The sequence below is a fragment of the Entelurus aequoreus genome, linkage group LG08 (genome assembly GCF_033978785.1).
Source record: "Entelurus aequoreus isolate RoL-2023_Sb linkage group LG08, RoL_Eaeq_v1.1, whole genome shotgun sequence".
Classification (NCBI taxonomy): Eukaryota; Metazoa; Chordata; class Actinopteri; order Syngnathiformes; family Syngnathidae; genus Entelurus; species Entelurus aequoreus.
In genome coordinates, this window is record NC_084738.1 from 2,226,792 (window position 1) to 2,249,991 (window position 23,200).

General features: G+C 34.8%; 1 protein-coding gene across 1 annotated transcript; it reads right to left on the reverse strand.

The window, feature by feature from the left end:
- Positions 1-2,039: 2,039 nt before the first annotated feature.
- Positions 2,040-18,797, reverse strand: LOC133655302 (G-protein coupled receptor 26-like). The gene is made up of 3 exons (XM_062055327.1): positions 17,771-18,797; positions 8,236-8,349; positions 2,040-2,784 (listed from the first exon to the last, which is right to left on the reverse strand). The coding sequence occupies exons 1-3, from the start codon at positions 18,442-18,444 to the stop codon at positions 2,556-2,558; spliced, it is 1,017 nt and encodes a 338-aa protein (XP_061911311.1). The 5' UTR covers positions 18,445-18,797; the 3' UTR covers positions 2,040-2,555.
- Between the last annotated feature and the right edge of the window lie 4,403 nt (positions 18,798-23,200).

Here is a 23,200-nt window from a genome sequence, read left to right on the forward strand (position 1 = left end):
TTTTTTCTTACAATGTTACTGATAACAATCCATGAGAATTAAGTTGGGAATCTAAGAAGAAAAAAATGTATTTTATTTTGTAATTATTTTATAATTTTACAATAAAACTGACAAAAAACTAGAGTTGGGAATCCCAGAAATGTATTATTATTTTGTTAAATTTTATTTTTAATTTAATTTTACAATAATACCGACAAAGAATTATGAAAAATCAGTTAGGAATCCAGGAAAATATTTATTGTATTTTGTAATAAAAAAAAATATTTTACGGTAATACCGACAAAGAATTATGGGAATTGAGGTGGGAATTATGAAAACTGAGTTTGGAATCCAAGAAAAGCATGTATTTTATTTTGTAATTGTTATTTTAAGACTATACTGACAAAACATTATGAAAACTGAGTTGGGAATCCAAGAAAAATATGTATTTTATTTTGTAATTATTCTATTAATTTTATGACGATACTGACAAAGACTTATGAAAATTAAGTTGGGAATCCAGGAAACAAAAATGTTAATTGTATGGCATTTTTTTGTAATTGTTTAATTAATTTTACGATAATACTGGCAAAGAATGATAATAATTGAGTTGGGAATCCAAGAAAAAAATATATTTTACTTTCTAATTATTTAATTAATTTTACAATAATACAGATACAAGTTGGAAGAATTAATTGGGGAATCAGGGGGAACATTTTTTATTTTATTTTGTAATTATATGATTAATTTTACAATAATACTGACTAAGAATTATGAGAATTGAGTTGGGAATCCATGAAAAAAAAAACATTTTATTTTCTAATTATTTAATTCATTTTACAATAATAGAGATAAAAGTTGTAAGATTTAATTTGGGAATCAGGGACAAAAAAATGTAATTGTATTTCTTTTTTTTACGATGTTACTGATAATCTATGAGAATTAAGTTGGGAATCCAAGAAATGTCATTTAATTTTATTTTATTATTACTTTAATTTTACAATAATACTGACTAAGAATTATGAGAATTGAGTTGGGGATCCAAGAAAAAAATAATTATAATTATTTAATACATTTTTACAATAATACGGATAAAAGTTGTAAGAATTATTTTGGGAATCATTGAGAAAAAATGTAATTGTATGTCATTTTGTATTTTTTTTAAAAATGTTTACAATGTTACTGATAATCTATGATAATTAAGTTGGGAATCCTTACTTTAGTTTTACAATAATACTGACAAATAATTATGAGAACTCAGTTAGGAATCCAAGAAAACATTTATTTTATTTATTTTACGATAATACTGACAAAAAATTATGGGAATTGAGTTGTGAATCCAAGAAAAAAAAAACGTTCTAAGTATTTAATCCATTTTACAATAATGCAGATATAAGTTGTAAGAATTAATTTGGGAGAAAAAATGTAATTGTATTTTTTTACGATGTTATTGATAACAATCTATGAGAATTAAATTGGGAATCCAAGAAAAAAAATATTATTTTATTTTGTAATTATTTTATAATTTCACAATAAAACTGACAAAAAACTTGGGTTGAGAATCCAATAAATGTTATTTTATTTTATTGTATTATTACTTTAATTTTACAATAATACTGACAAAAAGCTATGAGAACTCAGTTAGGAGTCCAAAAAAACATTTATTTTATTTTGTAATTATTTTATTAATTTTACGATAATACTGACAAAGAATTATGGGAATTGAGTTGTGAATAAAAAAAAGTTTTCAAATGTATTGTGTTTTTTGTAATTATTTTATCCCCTTCTATGATAATACTGACAAAAAAATTATGAAAACTGAGATGGGACTCCAAGAAAAACATGTATTTTATTTTGTAATTATTAATTTTATGATGATACTGACAAAACATGAAAACTGATTTGGGGATCCAAAAAGAATATGTATTTTATTTTGTAATTATTCTATTGATTTTATGACAATACTGACAAATAATTATAATAATTGAGTTGGGAATCCAACAAACAAAAATGTTAATTGTATGGTATATTTTTGCAATTATTTTATTAATTTTACGATAATACGGGCAAATAATTATGAGAATTGAGTTGACGATCCAAGAAAAAAAGCTGCATTTTATGGGACTAAAGTCAAAATATAATATTATATATTAGTAATGTAATAAAATGTAATATAACACATTAAAAATATATATATATTTATGTTAGCTGTAAGAACCGAGGTTGACATGTCATGAGAATAAAGTCGACACATTGCGAAGAAAACAAAAACGTTAAAAAAAAACACATTTCTGCTTATAATAATTCTGTTTGTGGTTCAGGTATATAAAAAAAAAAACAGCTGGGCTATTATTAGAGTATTTACGGTAATTTGGATAAAGATGCCCTGCAGCTTTCAGTGCTACATTTTACTGCGCCAACAAACCAAGACTCTTTGAGACATAAATAAATAAATAAATACTAGTAGTACTGTAAAATACAGTCCCAGCTACCATTGTGACTGCATGAGGATGTCCATAAATGTCCTCCTTGTCCATAAAACATATTTCCCAAAAAGCACACACGCTTTAGTCCCGTCACTCAACTCTGGGTATGCTGCTGCCTTGGCTCTCGAACCCGCGCGCCGCCGCGTTCAAGGAGCGGCGCTTGAGCAGCCGGTTGACGATGTCGGCGCACGTCTTCCTGTACTGATGGCGCAGCAGCGAGTACACGAAGGGGTCGCACGCCGCCTTGCTGTAGGCCAGACACTTGGTCATGGCCCCCCAGTGAGGGCTGATGGGCACCCACGGGAACAACTCCACGATCCTGCACAACACAAACAAACAAGTTGGAAAGTTGGAAGCTTACAAAATAACGAAGAACGTGTTTCCATACAAACAAACAGATTTCTAATAAAATATGAAGTAATAACTAGATGAGGCCATTCCTGAAGGAATTGCATGTGATTGCTCCGATGCTGAAGTTGAACTGAAATCCTGGAATTGTTTTTTTAGAATTGTAGAAGTGGAGCACACAATTCCCAAACATATTTTGAAGTTGGAACGGTTTGAATTAGATGAAAAATGTGGGAATTGTGGAACTTTGAAGAATATTCCATTGATTTCAATAGGAATTTTCGGGAAAAGCAGGAATTTTTTTTGAAAATACATGTGCACATACGTAAAACATCACTGGGATTTGCATTTTTCACCAGATCTACGCCAAATTTCATTTTGTTACACTTTGAGCCATGTCCTACCCCTTAGCAAAGTTGTTTGTAAATCTATCGGGTAGTTTTAGCAGAGTCCTGTTAAGTAGCAACCAAAGTAATGCATTACTAAAATTAATTGAATCTGTCTTACATGTACACATAAGTAAAACATAACTGGAATTTGCATTTTTCACCAGATCTACGCCAAATGTTATTTTGTTACACCTTGAGCCATGTCCTACCCCTTAGCAAAGTTTTGTGTAAATCGATCGGGTAGTTTTTGCACAGTCCTGGTAAATAGCAACCAAAAATAATGCTTTTCTAAAGGTAATTGAATCTGTCTTACATGTACACATACGTACAACATCACTGGGATTTGCATCTTTCACCAGATCTACACCAAATTTTATTTTGTTACACCTTGAGCCATGTCCTACCCCTTAGCAAACTTTTGTGTAAATCGGTCTGGCAGTTTTTGCACAGTCCTGGTAAATAGCAACAAAAATAATGCCTTACTGAAGTTAATTGAATCTGTCTTACATGTACACATACGTAAAACTTCACTGGGATTTGCATCTTTCACCAGATCTACACCAAATTTTATTTTGTTACACCTTGAGCCATGTCGTACTACTTAGCAAAGTTTTGTGTAAATCGGTCAGGTAGTTTTTGCACAGTCCTGGTAAATAGCAACAAAAATAATGCCTTACTGAAGTTAATTGAATCAGTAATAAAATTAATTTGTATTTTATTAATACAAAATCGGTCAAGAAATGTTGAATTAGTAACGGTTTTTAATTGAGAAATTTCGGGAATTTCGGGAAAACTGGGAATTTTTCTAGTTCCTTAACCAATTTAGTTTTTGTCCTGAATATAAGGAGTATGTTGACGGTGGAACGGTTGAAAAATGGGAAAGGAGTAGTCAAACTTAAAGAAGGGTGGAAATAGGTTACCCAAAAACGGGAATTCCTGGAAATTTGTTGAATGTGGGAAAAATGGTAGTTTGAATGTCCAGGATGAGTTGAATGTGTTGAAGGTGGAAGGGTTTGAATAGGTTGAAAAATGTGGGAATTGTGCAACTTGGAAAAATGTCCCATTCATTTCAATGGGAATTCCTGGAAATTTGGGAATTTTGGAAAAAGTGGGATTTTTTTGGAAAATGATTAGAAGCATGAATGTCCTGAATGAGCTGAATTGGTTGGTGTTGGAATTGCCAAAATTGGTCAAGAAATGTTGAATTACTAACTGTTTTTAATTGAGAAATTTCTGGAATTTTGGGAAAACTGGGAATTTTTCTAGTTCCTTAACCAACTTAGTTTTTGTCCTGAATATGAGGAGTGTGTTGACGATGGAACGTATGAAATGGGTTGAAAAATGTGAAAGGAGTAGTCGAACTTAAATAGGTTACCAAAAAACAGGAATTCCTGGAAATGTGTTGAATGTGGAAAAATGGTAGTTTGAATGTCCAGGATGAGTTGAATGTGTTGAAGGTGGAATGGTTTGAATAGGTTGAAAAATGTGGGAATTGTGCAACTTGGAAAAATGTCCCATTCATTTCAATGGGAATTCCTGGAAATTTGGGAATTTTGGAAAAAGCGGGATTTTTTTTGGAAAATGATTAGAAGCATGAATGTCCTGAATGAGCTGAATTGGTTGGTGTGGAATTGCCAAAATTGGTCAAGAAATGTTGAATTAGTAACTGTTTTTAATTGAGAAATTTCGGGAATTTCGGGAAAACTGGGAAATGTTCTAGTTCCTTAACCAACTTAGTTTTTGTCCTGAATATGAGGAGTGTGTTGACGGTGGAACGGTTGAAATAATATGTAATAATACTACAGTAAGTATATATTAAATATTAGGGATGTCCGATAATATCGGCCAATAAATGCGTTAAAATGTAATATCGGAAATTATCGGTATCGTTTTTTTTATTATCTGTATCGGTTTTTTTTGTGGTTTTTTTTTAATTAAATCAACATAAAAAACACAAGATACACTTACAATTAGTGCACCAACCCAAAAAACCTCCCTCCCCCCATTTATTTCTGTTATTAATATTCTGCTTCCTACATTATATATCAATATATATCAATACAGTCTGCAAGGGATACAGTCCGTAAGCACACATGATTGTGCGTGCTGCTGCTCCACTAATAGTACTAACCTTTAACAGTTCATTTTACTCATTTTCATTCATTACTAGTTTCTATGTAACTGTTTTTATATTGTTTTACTTTCTTTTTTATTCAAGAACATTTTTTTAATTTAGTTATCTTATTTTATTATTTTTTTTAAAAGTACCTTATCTGCACCATACCTGGTTGTCCAAATCAGGCATAATAATGTGTTAATTCCACGACTGCATATATCGGTTGATATCGGTATCGGTAATTAAAGAGTTGGACAATATCGGAATATCGGACATCGGCAAAAAGCCATTATCGGACATCGCTATTAAATATGTAATGATACCACTGTAAACATATTCAAATGTAATAATACTACAGTAAGTATATATTACATATGCAATGATACTAAGTAGAAACGATATATTTAATGATACTACTGTAAGTATACATATTTATGTAATGATATGAAGTACACAGTAAATATGCAATGATACTAAGTACACACACACAAAAAAGTGAATTATACTACTGCAAGTATGCAGTAAATATGTAACGACAGTACTGTAAGTGCACGGTAAATATGTAATGATATTAAGTATATACTAGACATGCAATGATACTACTGTAAATACATATTGAATATGTAATGATAGTACTGTAAATACACCCTAAATATGTAATGATACTACTGTAAACATATTCAACTGTAATAATAATACAGTAAGTATGTATTAAATATGTACTGATACTACAGTAAGTACACACTAAATATGAAATAATACTACTGTAAAACATATGGGAAATGTAATAACACTACAGAAAGTATAAAGTAAATATGTCATGATAGTAAGTACACAGTAAATATGTCATGATAGTACTCTAAGTAGACATGAAATATGTAATAATAATACTGTAAGTGTACAGTAAATATGTAATTATACTGTAAGTATATAGTAAATATGTAATGATACTACCCTAAGTATACAGTCAATATGTAATGACAATACTGTAAGAGTATAGTAAATATGTAATGATACTAGTGTAAGTATACGGTAAATAATAATACTAGAGTAGGTATATAGTAAATATCTAATGATAATAAGTACACACTAAATATGTAAGGATACTACTGTAAGTATACATTAAGTATGTAATGATATTAAGTAGACAGAAAATATGTAATTATATTAAGTACATACTAAAAAGTGAATGATACTACTGTAAGTATATAATAAATATGTAATGATACTACTGTAAGTATACATTAAGTATTTAATAATATTAAGTAGACAGAAAATATGTTATTATATTAAGTACATACTAAAAAGTGAATGATACTACTGTAAGTATACAATAAATATGTAATGATACCAAGTACATACAGTACTACAATGTAACGATACTACTGTAAGTATACATTAAGTATGTAATGATACTAAGTAGACAGAAAATATGTTATTATATTAAGTACATACTAAAAAGTAATGATACTACTGTAAGTAAACATTAAATATGCAATTATATTAAGTAGAGAGTAAATATGTAATGATACTAAGTACATACTACAAATGTGATGATACTACTTTAAATATACATTAAATATGAAATGATAGTAAGTAAATAGTAAATATGTAATAATATTAAGTACATACTAAAACTGTGATGATACTACTGTAAGTATACAGTAAATATGTGATGATACTAAGTACATACTACAAATCTGATGATACTACTGTAAGTATACATTACATATGTAACGATAGTAAGTATACAGTAAATATGTGATGATACTAAGTACATAGTACAAATGTGATGATACTACTGTAAGTATACATTAAATATGTAATGATACTAAGTACATAGTACAATTGTGATGATACTACTGTAAGTATACATTGAATATGTAATTATTGTAAGTAGACAGTAAACATGTAATGATACAAACTACATACTAAAACTGTGGTGATACTACTGTAAGTATACAGTAAACATGTAATGATACTAAGTAGACTACAAATGTGATGATACTACTGTAAGTATACAATAAATATGCAATGATAGTAAGTAGACAGTAAACATGTAATGATACTAAGTACATACTACAAATGTGATGATACTACTGTAAGTATACATTAAATATGTAATGATAGTAAGTATACATTACATATGTAACGATAGTAAGTATACAGTAAATATGTGATGATACTAAGTACATAGTACAATTGTGATGATACTACTGTAAGTATACATTGAATATGTAATTATTGTAAGTAGACAGTAAACATGTAATGATACTAACTACATACTAAAACTGTGATGATACTACTGTTAAGTATACATTAAATATGTAATGATAATAAGTAGACAGTAAACATGTAATGATACTAAGTAGACTACAAATGTGATGATACTACTGTAAGTATACAATAAATATGCAATGATAGTAAGTAGAGAGTAAATATGCAATGATACTAAGTACATACTACAAATGTGATGATACTACTGTAAGTATACATTAAATATGTAATGATAGTAAGTAGACAGTAAATATGCAATGATACTAAGTACATACTACAAATGGGATGATACTACTGTAAATATACAATAAATATGCAATGATCGTAAGTAGAGAGTAAATATGTAATGATACTAAGTACATACTACAAATGTTATAATACTACTGTAAGTACACACTTTAAATATGTAATGATAGTAAGTACTGTAGACAGTAAATATGTACACTACTGTTTGTATACATTAAATATGTAATGATAGTTAGTAGACAGTAAATATGTAATAATATGAAGTACATACTACAAATGTGATGATACTACTGTAAGTATACATTGAATATGCAATGATAGTAAGTAGAGAGTAAATATGAGGTGATATCATACAATCATCATGTATTAACAGTCAGTGTTGTCCTTCCCTCACCTGGTGATGACATACGGAGCGAAGCAGAGCATGAAGGTTCCGATAAAGGTGCTGATCTTCCTGGTGGCTCTTTGGCGGCGTCGCCTTTGTTCCTCCAAGCAGCGCTGGCGAACGCTAACACAGCAGGGGGGGGCGATATCGTTAGCATAGACCCTTGTTAGCACAACACGCCAAACTCACTGATGTACTTTTGACCAACAGCGATTAGCGTCTTGCTGGCCATCGTTGTCGTTACACAGCTATTAGCGGCACAATATCTCAGTATTAAACATTGTATACAGTATGCTGCCAACTCATTGTCCAGCACAGCTCTTTTGCATGGATTCCAAGAGAGTATTGTCAAGTAGGGATGTCCGATAATATCGGCCTGTCGATATTATCGGCCGACAAATGCAATAAAATGTAATATCGGAAATTATTGGTATCGTTTTTTTTATTATCTGTATCTTTTTTTTTAATTTTTATTTTTATTTTTTATTTTTATTAAATCAACATAAATAACACAAGATACACTTACAATTAGTGCACCAACCCAAAAAACCTCCCTCCCCCCATTTCTTTCTGTTATCAATATTCTGCTTCCTACATTATATATCAATATACCGTATATTACCAAATAGTAGCCCGGGCGTTTATTTTACAAAATGGGGTCAGACCCCGGGCGGCTATTAGGACATGGGCGGTTATTTGCACAAGGCTTTTATTTATTTTTGCACCAGCCTGCACCAGGCCATTATTTGGTTACAATGGTTACTGTCCAGTATTTTTTTTCCATACAAACAATTTTAAATGTAAAAGCTATTGTAAACATACAAACAAAAAAACAAGACTATCAAAAGACAAGAGATCAACAAGGCCTCAACATGGCAGTACTGCAACAATTGTCAAATAGAATACCAATACTAAAAATAAATACACTTTTTAAATAAAGCAGCCTACTGGGAAAAATAAAATTATGGTACCAAGTACTCAAGTATTAAAAAACACACCATCAAAACAGAACAATAATACCGTCACTTAAATAAAATAAAGGCTACAGTACTCCAAGTTTTAAATAAAGAAGCATACAAGAAAAATACAATTATGGTACCAAGTACTCTATAAAACCATCAAAACAATAATACTGCAGCAAACGCAACCCCAAATGCAACTCAACCCCACTCATCATCCTCCTCCTCCTCCTCCTCTCCCTCACCCCCCTCATCATCATCCTCCTTTTCAATCACAAGTTCATTGAGGAACTGCTGTTCCTCATCACTCTCCTCCTCTTCCTGAAGCACAGCAGCAGCCTGCTGTGTAGCCCTCAACAGCATCTCTCTGCCTGCCTGACATGGCTGTCCCTCCTTGAAGCAGTAAATGAGCTGGTCCTCACTCCCATCAGCCCACACACCTTGTAGGATACCAGAAAGCAACATTCAGCTATGGCTACTGTTTGCAACACACACACACACACACACACACACACACACACACACACACACACACACACGATTAAGCCAGCCACTTGTTGCACCAAACCCCACCCCGGTGTCTCTCGTGTCACTCGCGGTGACATACAACTCCTTTGCCTTAATGCTGATCATTTTGCGGGACACACGGTGGTTCAGTCCACGAACGTCATGTATCCACTGACACAAATTAGCATCAAGCTCGTCGCTCACTTTCTTCCTACCTCCATCCGGGGGGGGCGTTTTCCATCGATTGCCGACTGAGATAGTAGTTCTCCCTTTTTTTGTTTCCATTCTCGTACACGTTTTGGGTCAACGTTAAACTGCCTGGCCGCTGCCAAACCAGAATTCTGCTCCGCATACTTCACAATCGCTAGCTTGAACTTTAAGTCAAGTCAAACTTTCTCTTCTTCCCCCTTAAAGTATTCCCGTCCATCAGTTGTGGTGTAGCGGTATCCTGTTCATTCAACTCACTGCTACTGTTGCTTGCCATGTTGAAACTTTTCCTGGTGGGTTTGTTGTGTGTTACGCTATATGCGGTGACCTATTGCAATATGTTGATTACCCAGAATCCCCACGTGACGTCTGCTGTTACCGTAATGACCAGAATTATTGCACCTTTGCTTTTCCTTTTAGCTTATAAATTGGGTTTAATGAAAATTAAATCAATATGATTTTAATCTAAATTATGCAAATAACAGCCCATGGGCGGCTATTTGGACATAGGCGTTTATTAGGAAGAGGCTGTTAATTCACAAAATGGGCTCAGACCCCGGGCGTCTATTTGCACAAGGGCGTCTATTTGGTAATATACGGTATATCAATACAGTCTGCAAGGGATACAGTCCGTAAGCACACATGATTGTGCGTGCTGCTGCTCCACTAATAGTACTAACCTTTAACAGTTAATTTTACTCATTTTCATTAATTACTAGTTTCTATGTAACTGTTTTTATATTGTTGTACTTTCTTTTTTATTCAAGAAAATGTTTTTAATTTAGTTATCTTATTTTATTTATTTTTTTAAAAAAGTACCTTATCTTCACCATACATGGTTGTCCAAGTTAGGCATAATAATGTGTTAATTCCACGACTGCATATATCGGTTGATATCGGTATCGGTTGATATCGGTATCGGTAATTAAAGAGTTGGACAATATCGGAATATTGGATATCGGCAAAAAGCCATTATCGGACATCCCTATTGTCAAGTTACAATAAACGCGTCGTCTATCCGCAGTGCGAAGCCCCTTCTAAGATACCAATCGTCACCACCTGGGCAGAAAACAAAAAAAAAAGTTGTGTCCAAGTACCATTATCACTGGAGGACAAGAGGAAAAGGAAGGGCTAACGCACGCTACACCGAGCAGGACGACACAAGATGCTGACTGCTACAGAAGCTAAATTGCTAAAGCTTCAACGGAAAGTAGGGGTGATCGATCCAGAGGTCGACACTGTTGATACCAAGTGCAGTATCAGTGTATAAACGATACTAATCACTTCAGTATCATTTTTTGGGTTACAAAGTCAGGGAACGAGTCTCTGGATACAGGAAAAATTGGAGGACAAAACTTGAATGTTTTGGATGTGAGCTATTAGTAGCTTTTGCTTTTGAAGTGAATTATATTTATATAGCGCTTTTCTCTAGTGACTCAAAGGGCTTTTACATAGTGAAACCCAATATCTGAGTTACATTTAAACCAGTGTGGGTGGCACTGGGAGCAGGTGGGTAAAGTGTCTCGCCCGAGGACACAACGGCAGTGACTAGGATGGCGGAAGCGGGGATCGAACCTGGAACCCTCCAGTTGCTGGCACGGCCACTCTACCAACTGAGCTATACCGCTGTTTAGTTATTGTGCATTAGACACTGTTTTTTTGTAAGGAAAAAATTTACTTAGCATACATACTATATAATTGTTTGCATGGTGTCAATATCACCAAACTGCCCTTGAATTAGGGGTGCCCTGATGCGATATTGATACAGGATATCGCTCCGATATCAGCAAAAAAAAAAAAACAAGTATCAGATGATATCAAAGAGCCAGTTAACATGTAAATGTCCTCCAATAAACACACAAGGTTGGTCTTTCCTTCTATTTTAGTCAAGTCATATAGAAAAAGTAAATATGGTCGGCTACTAGGAGCTGGCAGCTACACAACAGCTAAGCACACAAGCTAGACATACATAACAAGTCTCCTTGATTGAACAATATTGCTAAAACAGAACATTAGTCAATATAAGAATGTATCAAATATATATAGTTGCATATTACCTACACATACAAAGTGTATGAGAAAGTATCCAGTAACAAACGTGTCCGCATTGTTCAACCTACTAGTGGGTTGTTGAGGCAACCAGCTAATGGGGATCCTTAATAAAAAATCGGAATCAAACCTACTGCTTAACCTAACGAATTATTGTGACCACCCGGTGTCGCCAAAAAAAACATTTACCACTCCACTTCAACTTAAAGACAGCATACGTCTATTCCAGGCGGTTAATGCTAAAGTAATGAGTGACTTGATCAAAACTTTTTTTTTTAACATTCTACACTAAAAAATAAAATAAAAGTATGTGTGATTCCTGCTGATGTCGTATCGAATCAATATAGGTATCGACCGATACTCGAGACTCAATAATAGGTATCGTAAAAGTAGACAAAGTTGTATTGGCACTATATTATCGGCCGATAAATGCGTTAAAATGTAATATCGGAAATTATCGGTATCGGTTTTTTTATTATCAGTATCGTTTTTTTTCGGGGTTTTTTTTTTTGTTGTTGTTGTTTTTTTATTAAATCCACATAAAAAACACAAGATACACTTACAATTAGTGCATCAACCCAAAAAACCTCCCTCCCCCATTTACACTCATTCACACAAAAGGGTTGTTTCTTTCTGTTATTAATATTCTGCTTCCTACATTATATATCAATATATATCAATACAGTCTGCAAGGGATACAGTCCGTAAGCACACATGATTGTGCGTGCTGCTGCTCCACTAATAGTACTAACCTTTAACAGTTAATTTTACAAATTTTCATTAATTACTAGTTTCTATGTAACTGTTTTTATATTGTTTTACTTTCTTTTTTATTCAAGAAAATGTTTTTAATTTATTTATCTTATTTTATTTGATTCATTTTTTTTAAAAAGTACCTTATCTTCACCATACCTGGTTGTCCAAATTAGGCATAATAATGTGTTAATTCCACGACTGTATATATCGGTTGATATCGGTATCGGTTGATATCGGTATCGGTAATTAAAAAGTTGGACAATATCGGCATATTGGATACCTGCAAAAAGCCATTATCGGACATCCCTAATTGGCACACACAACAGTTATTACGAAGAGAATAGTTGTAAATGTTACAATGATAAAGACACATTTAATTATGTTTAAGAATAAAGTAATTGTTTTAATTTTTGTACTGTTTTCCTCATTTACTTATCAAATTATTATTATGTTGTTACTTGTTGGGGGGTAAGGGGCATTTGATGGATATCAGACTATTGCTGTAATAATAATAATAATAATAGATTTTATTTGTAAAAAAAAAAAATTTAAAAAGCACTTTACGTTGAGTAAACAACGTCCAAGTGCTACAGTGTATTAAAAAAATTAAAATTAAAAGATAATAAAAATAAAAACCAGAACAGCCAAATAGCTAGAACTAGTATGCATACATCTTAAAAAATGTTTTTTTTTTTTTAAAAAAGAAGGGTTTTTAAGCCTTTTTTAAAAGCATCCACAGTCTGTGGTGCCCTCAGGTGGTCAGGGAGAGCGTTCCACAACTGTCAATTGTTTGTTACTAAAAACCTAATAAACAAATAAATAAATAAAATAATACATAAAAGGAAAGAAAAAAAAATTGTTAAAGTAATTTTAGCCTTTTTTTTTTTTCAATCAATATGTCCGTAAACTCGAAAAGTTGGATTTGTTGTGAAATAAATCATACAAGAAATATAATGCAATACAAGAAAAAAATGTGCAATGGATGTTGCAAAAATGATAATTATGAGGATAATAAATTGTAATACAAGAACTATGTTGTTGTGCAGCTTAAATGAACACCAACACAGTGTGACATCGGGGGAACATGCTTTATCAGCATCATGAGACCCCGAAAGGGACAAGCGGTAGAAAATGGATGGATGGATGCTTCAAAAAGTCGTGCGGTACGAAGCGTGCTCGTTAATTTTGACTTCCTTGTTTTGATTTTAAAAAAATATGCACAAATTGTTTCAGCATTTTTGTTTTGGAGGTTAAATTGTTTTATATATTGTGCCCAATTAGAATTCAATAGTATTTATTGAGCTTATTTATTGGATTTTTTCAATATTAAATGGTTCAAGTAGGTAAAAAAAAAATTATAGTTTATATAAGTTTTTTTTTTTTTTTTTCAGACAAATTGATGCCTTTTAAATATTTTCTCTTACAGACTAAAAAACAATGTTAACGAAGTTATTATTTGTGGTAAGTTGGTCTGTTTTGTTATGCAGAGGTGTACCTATAATAGTTTTATAGATAAATGGTACTATGAATATTTGGGCCCCGAACGATTCCTGGGGTGACGATTGTTTCTTCAGCATTGTCCACACGTTTAAGTCAGGACTTTGGGAAGCCCATTCTAAAACCTTCATTCTTGAAGGTTCCATGACATTATGTTCTTTACGTAAACGTTTGACCACGACTGTATATATATATGTATATATATTTTTATTTATTTTTTTATCGATTTTTTTTTAAGTTATGGATTTTTTTTTTGTGCACTTCTTCTATTTGCGGAAAGTGTGTAAACAATATCAGTATCGGCCAATACTCAATATTAGGGATGTTCGATAATGGCTTTTTGCCGATATTCCGATATTGTCCAACTCTTTAATTACCGATACCGATATCAACCGATACCGATATCAACCGATATATGCAGTCGTGGAATTAACACATTATAATGCCTAATTTGGACAACCATGTATGGTGAAGATAAGGTACTTTTTTTTTTAAATAATAAAATAAGATAACTAAATTAAAAACATTTTCTTGAATAAAAAAGAAAGTACAACAATATAAAAACAGTTACATAGAAACTAGTAATGAATGAAAATGAGTAAAATTAACTGTTAAAGGTTAGTACTATTAGTGGAGCAGCAGCACGCACAATCATGTGTGCTTACGGACTGTATCCCTTGCAGACTGTATTGATATATATTGATATATAATGTAGGAACCAGAATATTGATAACAGAAAGAAACAACCCTTTTGTGTGAATGAGTGTAAATGGGGGGAGGGAGGTTTTTTGGGTTGGTGTACTAATTGTAAGTGTATCTTGTGTTTTTTATGTGGATTTAATAAAAAAAATTTTTTTAAAAAGATACAGATAATAAAAAAAAAAACGATACCGATAAGTTCCGATATTACATTTTAAAGCATTTATCGGCCGATAATATCGGACATCTCTAATACTAAGTCTTTCAATGCTTGGCATCTGCGCTTTTGCATGATATTTTAGTGACTAGCGTTGTCCTGATACCAATATTATTTCGATACTTTTTGATACTTTTCTAAATAAAGGGGACCAGAAAAAATTGCATTATTGGCTTTATTTTAACCAAAAATCTTAGGGTGTGGCGGACCGGTACTTTTCAGAGGCGGTATGGTGCCGAATATGATTCATTAGTATCGCGGTACTATACTAATACCCGTATACCGTAGAACCCTACTAGTTACTATGGTAATCCACGTCACAGCAGGTCAGATGAGTGTTTTTTATGTTGATTTAATTTTAAAAAATTAAAAAATTTAAAAAAAGATACCGATAATTAAAAAAAACGATACCGATAATTTCCGATATTACATTTTAAAGCATTTATCGGCCGAATTTTTCGGACATCTCCAGTATCGATCGCACGACATCGCTAGTATCGATCGCACGATGGGAAGTTGGGGTCATACCACCCCCTCCCCCCCACCCCCACCCCCGAATATGATTCATTAGTATCGCGGTACTATACTAATACCCGTATACCGTAGAACCCTACTAGTTACTATGATAATCCACATCACAGCAAGTCAGACGAGTGTTTTTTATGTTGATTTAAAAAATAAAAATAAAAAAGATACCGATAATAAAAAAAACGATACAGATAATTTCCGATATTACATTTTAAAGCATTTATCGGCCGAATTTTTCGGACATCTCTAGTATCGATCGCACGACATCGCTAGTATCAATCGCACAATGGGAAGTTGGGGTCATACCACCCCCCCCCCCCCCCCGAATATGATTCATTAGTATCGTGGTACTATACTAATACCCGTATACCGTAGAACCCTACTAGTTACTATGGTAATCCACATCACAGCAAGTCAGACGAGTGTTTTTTATGTTGATTTAAAAAATAAAAATAAAAATAAAAAAGATACCGATAATAAAAAAAAACGATACAGATAATTTCCGATATTACATTTTAAAGCATTTATCGGCCGAATTTTTCGGACATCTCTAGTATCGATCGCACGACATCGCTAGTATCAATCGCACAATGGGAAGTTGGGGTCATACCACCCCCCCCCCCCCCCCCCCGAATATGATTCATTAGTATTGTGGTACTATACTAATACCCGTATACCGTAGAACCCTACTAGTTACTATGGTAATCCACGTCACAGCAGGTCAGATGAGTGTTTTTTATGTTGATTTAAAAAATAAAAATTTAAAAAAAAATTTAAAAAAAGATACAGATAATAAAAAAACCGATACCAATAATTTCCGATATTACATTTTAAAGCATTTATCGGCCGAATTTTTCGGACATCTCCAGTATCGATCGCACGACATCGCTAGTATCGATCGCACGATGGGAAGTTGGGGTCATACCACCCCCCCCCCCCCCGAATATGATTTATACTAATACCCGTATACCGTAGAACCCTACTAGTTACTATGGTAATCCACGTCACAGCAGGTCAGACGAGTGTTTTTTATGTTGATTTAATTAAAAAAATAAATAAAAATAAAAGATACAGATAATAAAAAAAAACATACCGATAATTTCCGATATTACATTTTAAAGCATTTATCGGCCGAATTTTTCGGACATCTCCAGTATCGATCGCACGACATCGCTAGTATCGATTGCACGATGGGAAGTTGGGGTCATCCCCAACCCCGAATATGATTCATTAGTATCACGGTACTATACTAATACCCGTATACCGTAGAACCCTACTAGTTACTATGGTAATCCACATCACAGCAGGTCAGACGAGTGTTTTTTATGTTGATTTAGAAAATAAAAATAAAAAAGATACAGATAATAAAAAAAAACGATACCGATAATTTCCGATATTACATTTTAAAGCATTTATCGGCCGAATTTTTCGGACATCTCCAGTATCGATCGCACGACATCGCTAGTATCGATCGCACGATGGGAAGTTGGGGTCATACCACCCCTGAATATGATTTATACTAATACCTGTATACCGTAGAACCCTACTAGTTACTATGGTAATCCACATCACAGCAAGTCAGACGAGTGTTTTTTATGTTGATTTAAAAAATAAAAATAAAAAAGATACCGATAATAGAAAAAACGATACAGATAATTTCCGATATTACATTTTAAAGCATTTATCGGCCGAATTTTTCGGACATCTCTAGTATCGATCGCACGACATCGCTAGTATCAATCGCACAATGGGAAGTTGGGGTCATACCACCCCCCCACCCCGACCCCCCACCCCGACCCCCGAATATGATTCATTGGTATCGTGGTACTATACTAATACCTGTATACCGTATAACCCTACTAGTTACTATGGTAATCCACATCACAGCAGGTCAGATGAGTGTTTTTTATGTTGATTTAAAAAATAAAAATAAAAATTTAAAAAAAGATACAGATAATAAAAAAACCGATAACAATAATTTCCGATATTACATTTTAAAGCATTTATCGGCCGAATTTTTTCGGACATCTCCAGTATCGATCGCACGACATCACCAGTATCGATCGCACGATGGGAAGTTGGCACCCCCACCCCCTGGCGGAGGTAACAGGCAGAAGGCGCTCACCTGGGGTGGATGTCCACCAGCAGCACCAAGGTCTGCATGGTGATGACGTCGATCCTCCTGCAGTGGAAGCGGGCCACCTTGAGCACTTTGAGGTAAGTGACGCACAGCACGACGAAGGAGAGCAAGAAGGTGAAGGAGTGGAAGAACACCGTGAAGACGACGAACTGCGTCCGGCCGCCCGCCTTGGGGTGCGCCAGCGTGCAGGAGGCGTAGAGGCGCTGGTAGCCCAGGAAGGAGAGGCAGGCGGCGGCCGTGGAGAAGGAGGCGGAGTGCGCCCAGGTGTAGCCCAGCACCAGGGCGGCGTCCTTGTGGCGCACCTTGGAGTGGTAGCGCAGCGGGAAGACCACCGCCACCCAGCGGTCGATGCTCAGCGCCGCCATGCTCAGCATGGAGTTGGTGGACAGGAAGGTCTCCAGGAAGCCCGCCGCCTGGCACAAGGCGTCGCCGCCCGGCTGCGCGCGGCTGACCAGCGCCGCCAAGGTAAGCGGCATGTTGGCCACCGTCAGCAACAGGTTGCAGAAGGTGAGGTTGAGGCTGAAGAGCCCCGGAGCTTGCTTGCGGATCTCCGGGCTGTACAGGAAGCAGACGAGCACCAGCACGTTGGACAGCAGCGACACGACGATGATGACGAGCACCAGCCCGAACACCAGCACCTCCCCGGGGTCCATCCTCATGCCCGTCCCGCCGCGGTGCCGCTCGCTCGGCCGCGGTCGCCTCCGCGCATCGCCCGTGTGGAGATGTGGACGCGCTTCGTGCCCTCTTTTTTTTTTCTTTTTTTTTTTTTACCGAAAAGGCTGAGGCGGGAAAGTGCGCGAAAGGAGTGTGTCGCGCGGCTGCGTGGGGCGGACAGGTTTTGTCCTTCCTGTGATGCGCTCAGGAGGCTCCTTCGCCCCCCGCGCACGCAGCTCAGTGTGTGGGCTCCTGTCTGCACACCTGCGCCGCGCTTTACTACGCGTCGCCCCACGCAACTACACGCTCATTTAGTGGCAACATTAGGAGCGCTCAAAAAGTGCTACCGTTTTTTTAACGCACTGTAAAACAACTGCACATTTACAGTAACTCGCAGCTCGGTGGATAGAATTTTACTGTGAAAATAACAGTGCTACTATTTTTCTATTTATAAACAACCAAAAATGTTACAAAATACTCACAACTAAGTCACCCGAAATCTACGGTCAACGTAAAACCGGTGTGGTTTTTTTCTTCCGTTTACAGCATTTCACTGTAAAACTACATTTTAGACATTTTTTTTAACCATATAATTTTGGTGACTTAGCTGCCAGTTTTTCTTCAGCGTAATACCTAAGGTTGTTGTTTTTACACTGTATTACTGTAAATGGAAAAAACACAAATTTTCACAGTAAAATTCTGGATAGTTTTTTTTTAACATAAAATTTTGGCGACTTAGCTGCCAGTTTTTCTTCAGCGTAATACCTAAGCTTGTTGTTTTTACACTATATTACTGTAAATGGAAAAAACTAATTTTTTAACAGTAAAATTTTAGACAGTTTTTTTTACCATAAAATTTTGGCAACTTAGCTGCCAGTTTTTCTTTTAATTTAAAAATTGTTTTTTCCATTTAATCTCCGTTTTTCTTCAGCGTAATACCTAAGGTTGTTGTTTTTACACTGTATTACTGTAAATGGAAAAAACACAAATTTTCACAGTAAAATTCTGGATAGTTTTTTTTAACATAAAATTTTGGTGACTTAGCTGCCAGTTTTTCTTTAGCGTAATACCTAAGGTTGTTGTTTTTACACTATATTACTGTAAATGGAAAAAAAATAATTTTTGAACAGTAAAATTTTAGACAGTTTTTTTTACCATAACATTTTGGCAACTTAGCTGCCAGTTTTTCTTTTAATTTACAAAAAATTGTTTTTTCCATTTACAGCAATACAGTGTAAAAACAACAACTTTAGGTTTCACGCTAAAGAAAAACTGGCAGCTAAGTCACCAAAATGTTATGGTAAAAAAAACTGTCTAGAATTTTACTGTGAAAATTTGTGTTTTTTTCATTTACAGTAATATAGTGTAAAAACAACAACTTTAGGTATTACGGTTAAAAAAAACTGTCTAGTATTGTACTGTGAAAATTTGTGGGTTTTCCATTTACAGTAATATAGTGTAAAAACAACAACCTTAGGTTTTACGCTAAAGAAAAACTGTCAGCTAAGTCACCAAAATGTTATGGTAAAAAAAAAACTGTCTAGAATTTTACTGTGAAAATTTGTGTTTTTTCCATTTACAGTGTAAATCCACAACCTTAGGTTTTACGGTAAAAAAAACAAACTGACAGCTAAGTCACCAAAATGTTATGGTATAAAAAAGCAGCTAAGTCGCCAACATTTAACGGAAAAAAAACAGTCTAAATTTTTACTGTGAAAATTTGTGTTTTTTCCATTTACAGTAATATAGTGTAAAAACAACAACCTTAGATTTTACGCTAAAGAAAAACTGGCAGCTTAGTCGCCAAAATTTTATGGTAAAAAAAAATGTTTCGAATTTTACTGTGGAAATTTGTGGTTTTTCCATTTACAGTAATACAGTGTAAAAACAACAACCTTGGATTTTTAGGGAAAGAAAAACTGGCAGCTAAGTCGCCAAAATTTTACGGTAAAAAAACTGTCTAAAATGTTACTGTGAAAACATTTGTTTTTTCCATTTACAGTAATATAGTGTAAAAACAATAACCTTAGGTTTTACGCTAAAGAAAAACTGGCAGCTAAGTAACCAAAATTTTACGGTAAAAAAAAACAGAGGTACCGTTTTTCTATTTATAAACAACAACCAAAAATTTTACAAAATACTCACAACTCAGTCACCCGAAATCTACGGTCAACATAAAAGTGTGGTCGTTTTTTTCTTCCATTTACAGTATTTCACTGTAAAAACCAACGATCAAAGATTTCACGTTAAAAAAAAACAACATTTTTTTATAGGTTTTACGGTAAAGAAAAACTGGCAGCTAAGTCACCAAAATTTTATTTAAAAAAATACTGTCTAGAATTTTACTGTTAAAATGTGTGGTTTTTCCATTTACAGTAATACGGTGTAAATCCACAACCTTAGGTTTTACGGTAAAAAACAAAAACCTGGCAGCTATGTCACCAAAATTTTATGGTAAAAAAAACAGTCTCGAATTTTACTGTGGAAATTTGTGGTTTTTCCATTTACAGTAATAGAGTGTAAAAACAACAACCTTAGATTTTACGGTGAAGAAAAACTGGCAGCCAAGTCGCCAACATTTTACGGTAAAAAAACTGTCTAAAATGTTACTGTGAAAATTTGTGGTTTTTCCATTTACAGTAATATAGTATAAAAACAACAACCTTAGGTATTAAGGTAAAAAAAAAAAAAAACTGTCTAGTATTGTACTGTGAAAATGTGTGGGTTTTCCATTTACAGTAATATAGTGTAAAAACAACAACCTTAGATTTTACGGTAAAGAAAAACTGGCAGCTAAGTCGCCAAAATTTTACGGTAAAAAAAACTGTCTAAAATGTTACTGTGATAAAATTGTTTTTTTCCATTTACAGTAATATACCCCCCGCGATCCCGAAAATGGATGGATGGATGGATAGTGTAAAAACAACAACCTTAGGTTTTATGCTAAAGAAAAACTGTCAGCTAAGTCGCCAAAATTTTACGGTAAAAAAACTGTCTAAAATGTTACTGTGAAAACAATATGTTTTTCCATTTACAGTAATATAGTGTAAAAACAACAACCTTAGGTTTTACGCTAAAGAAAAACTGTCAGCTAAGTCGCCAAAATTTTATGGTAAAAAAAACTGTCAAGAATTTTACTGTGAAAATTTGTGTTTTTTCCATTTACAGTAAAGCAGTGTAAAAACAACAACTTTAGGTATTACGGTAAAAAAAAACTGTCCAGTATTGTACTGTGGAAATTTGTGGGTTTTCCATTTACAGTAATAGAGTGTAAAAACAATAACCTTAGGTTTTACGGTAGCATCGATTAGCTTGCGGTCATGCAGTGACCAAATATGCCCGATTAGCGCTCCAACAAGTCAATAACATCAACAAAGCTCACCTTTGTGCATTCACGCACAGCATAAAACGTTTGGTGGACAGAATGAGACAAAGAATGAGTGGCATAAAACACATCTTTCTGTGGCATCATCAGAGAAAGTTGCACATGTAAACAAACAGTTGAGTCACTGTCTGCACAACGGTGTGTTCAAGGGGCCGCTGAAATTAGTGGGACAAAACGGCGCTCGCCAAATACTTTCATCAGTGAAGCATAAACATATTAAACTGTGGGCTTTCTAGCAATTAGGAAGGTTTGTGTCGTGTTTGTCCTCCTACAGAAACCGTACTACAACAAAAATATATATTTTTCACCCCATTTTTACATACAGCTAGCCAGCATGTTAGCATCGATTAGCTTGCAGTCGTGCACTGACCAAATATGCCTGATTAGCACTCCAACAAGTTAATAAAAAATTATTCCCGGGCGCGGCCACTGCTGCTGCTCACTGCTCCCCTCACCTCCCAGGGGGTGATCAAGGGTGATGGGTCAAATGCAGAGAATAATTTCGCCAAATCTCGTGTGTGTGTGTGACAATCATTGGTACTTCCACATCAACAAAGCTCACCTTTGTGCATTCACGCACAGCATAAAACGTTTGGTGGACAGAATGAGACGACGAATGAGTGGCATAAAACACGTCTTTCTGTGGCATCATCAGAGAAAGTTGTACATGTAAACAAACAGTCTGCACAACGGTGTGTTCAAGGGACAGCTGTGGCTAAAAACGCGTCTTTCTGTGGTAGCGTTGGAGAAAGTAGTACATGCAAACAACGGTGTGTTCAAGGGCCGCTGAAATGAGTTGGACAAAACAGCGCTCGCCAAATACTCTCATCAGTGAAGCATAAACATATTAAACCGAGGGCTTTCTAACAATTAGGAAGGTTTGTGTCGTGTTTGTCCTCCTACAGAAACCGTATTACAACAAAATATATTTTTTTCACCCCATTTTTTTTGCCATTTCCATACATTTTTGAAAAATCTCGACGGTCTAGAGCCGTGGGTTGCTGACCCCCGCGTGCTAGCCGGTCTGCTCCAAAATACTTCCACAGAAGTGAAGCAGCAGCTCGTTTCCTCTCGCCGGACTATCTTAATTAAGTCTGCTCGATCGGGTTGTTAAGACATCTTCCCTCCTGGGAGCTGACGGATGACGCCCCCGCGCTTTGCCCCCCTCCCCCCCTCCCCTCCACACACCCTCACCGCCAGCAGCAGCACCACTTTGGACTTGGACTTTCCTGTGAAACGCGGGGGGACGGCGTGCTGCGGCACGTGAGCTAGTAACTTGGGAGGACGGGCGTGGGCGGGGGAGTTATTATTCTTATTAATATCATGGCAGCGTGCGTGTATACAAAAAGGAGGGGGCGTTGGTCAAAGTTGCCATG

Coding starts and splice junctions, on each gene's coding strand:
- LOC133655302 (XM_062055327.1), bottom strand. CDS start 18,444: ATGAGGATGGACCCCGGGGAGGTGCTGGTGTTCGGGCTGGTGCTCGTC. Junction 8,350..17,770: donor CTGGTGGACATCCACCCCAG/GTGAGCGCCTTC, acceptor CTGCTGTGTTAG/CGTTCGCCAGCGCTGCTTGG. Junction 2,785..8,235: donor GCTCCGTATGTCATCACCAG/GTGAGGGAAGGA, acceptor TGTGTTGTGCAG/GATCGTGGAGTTGTTCCCGT.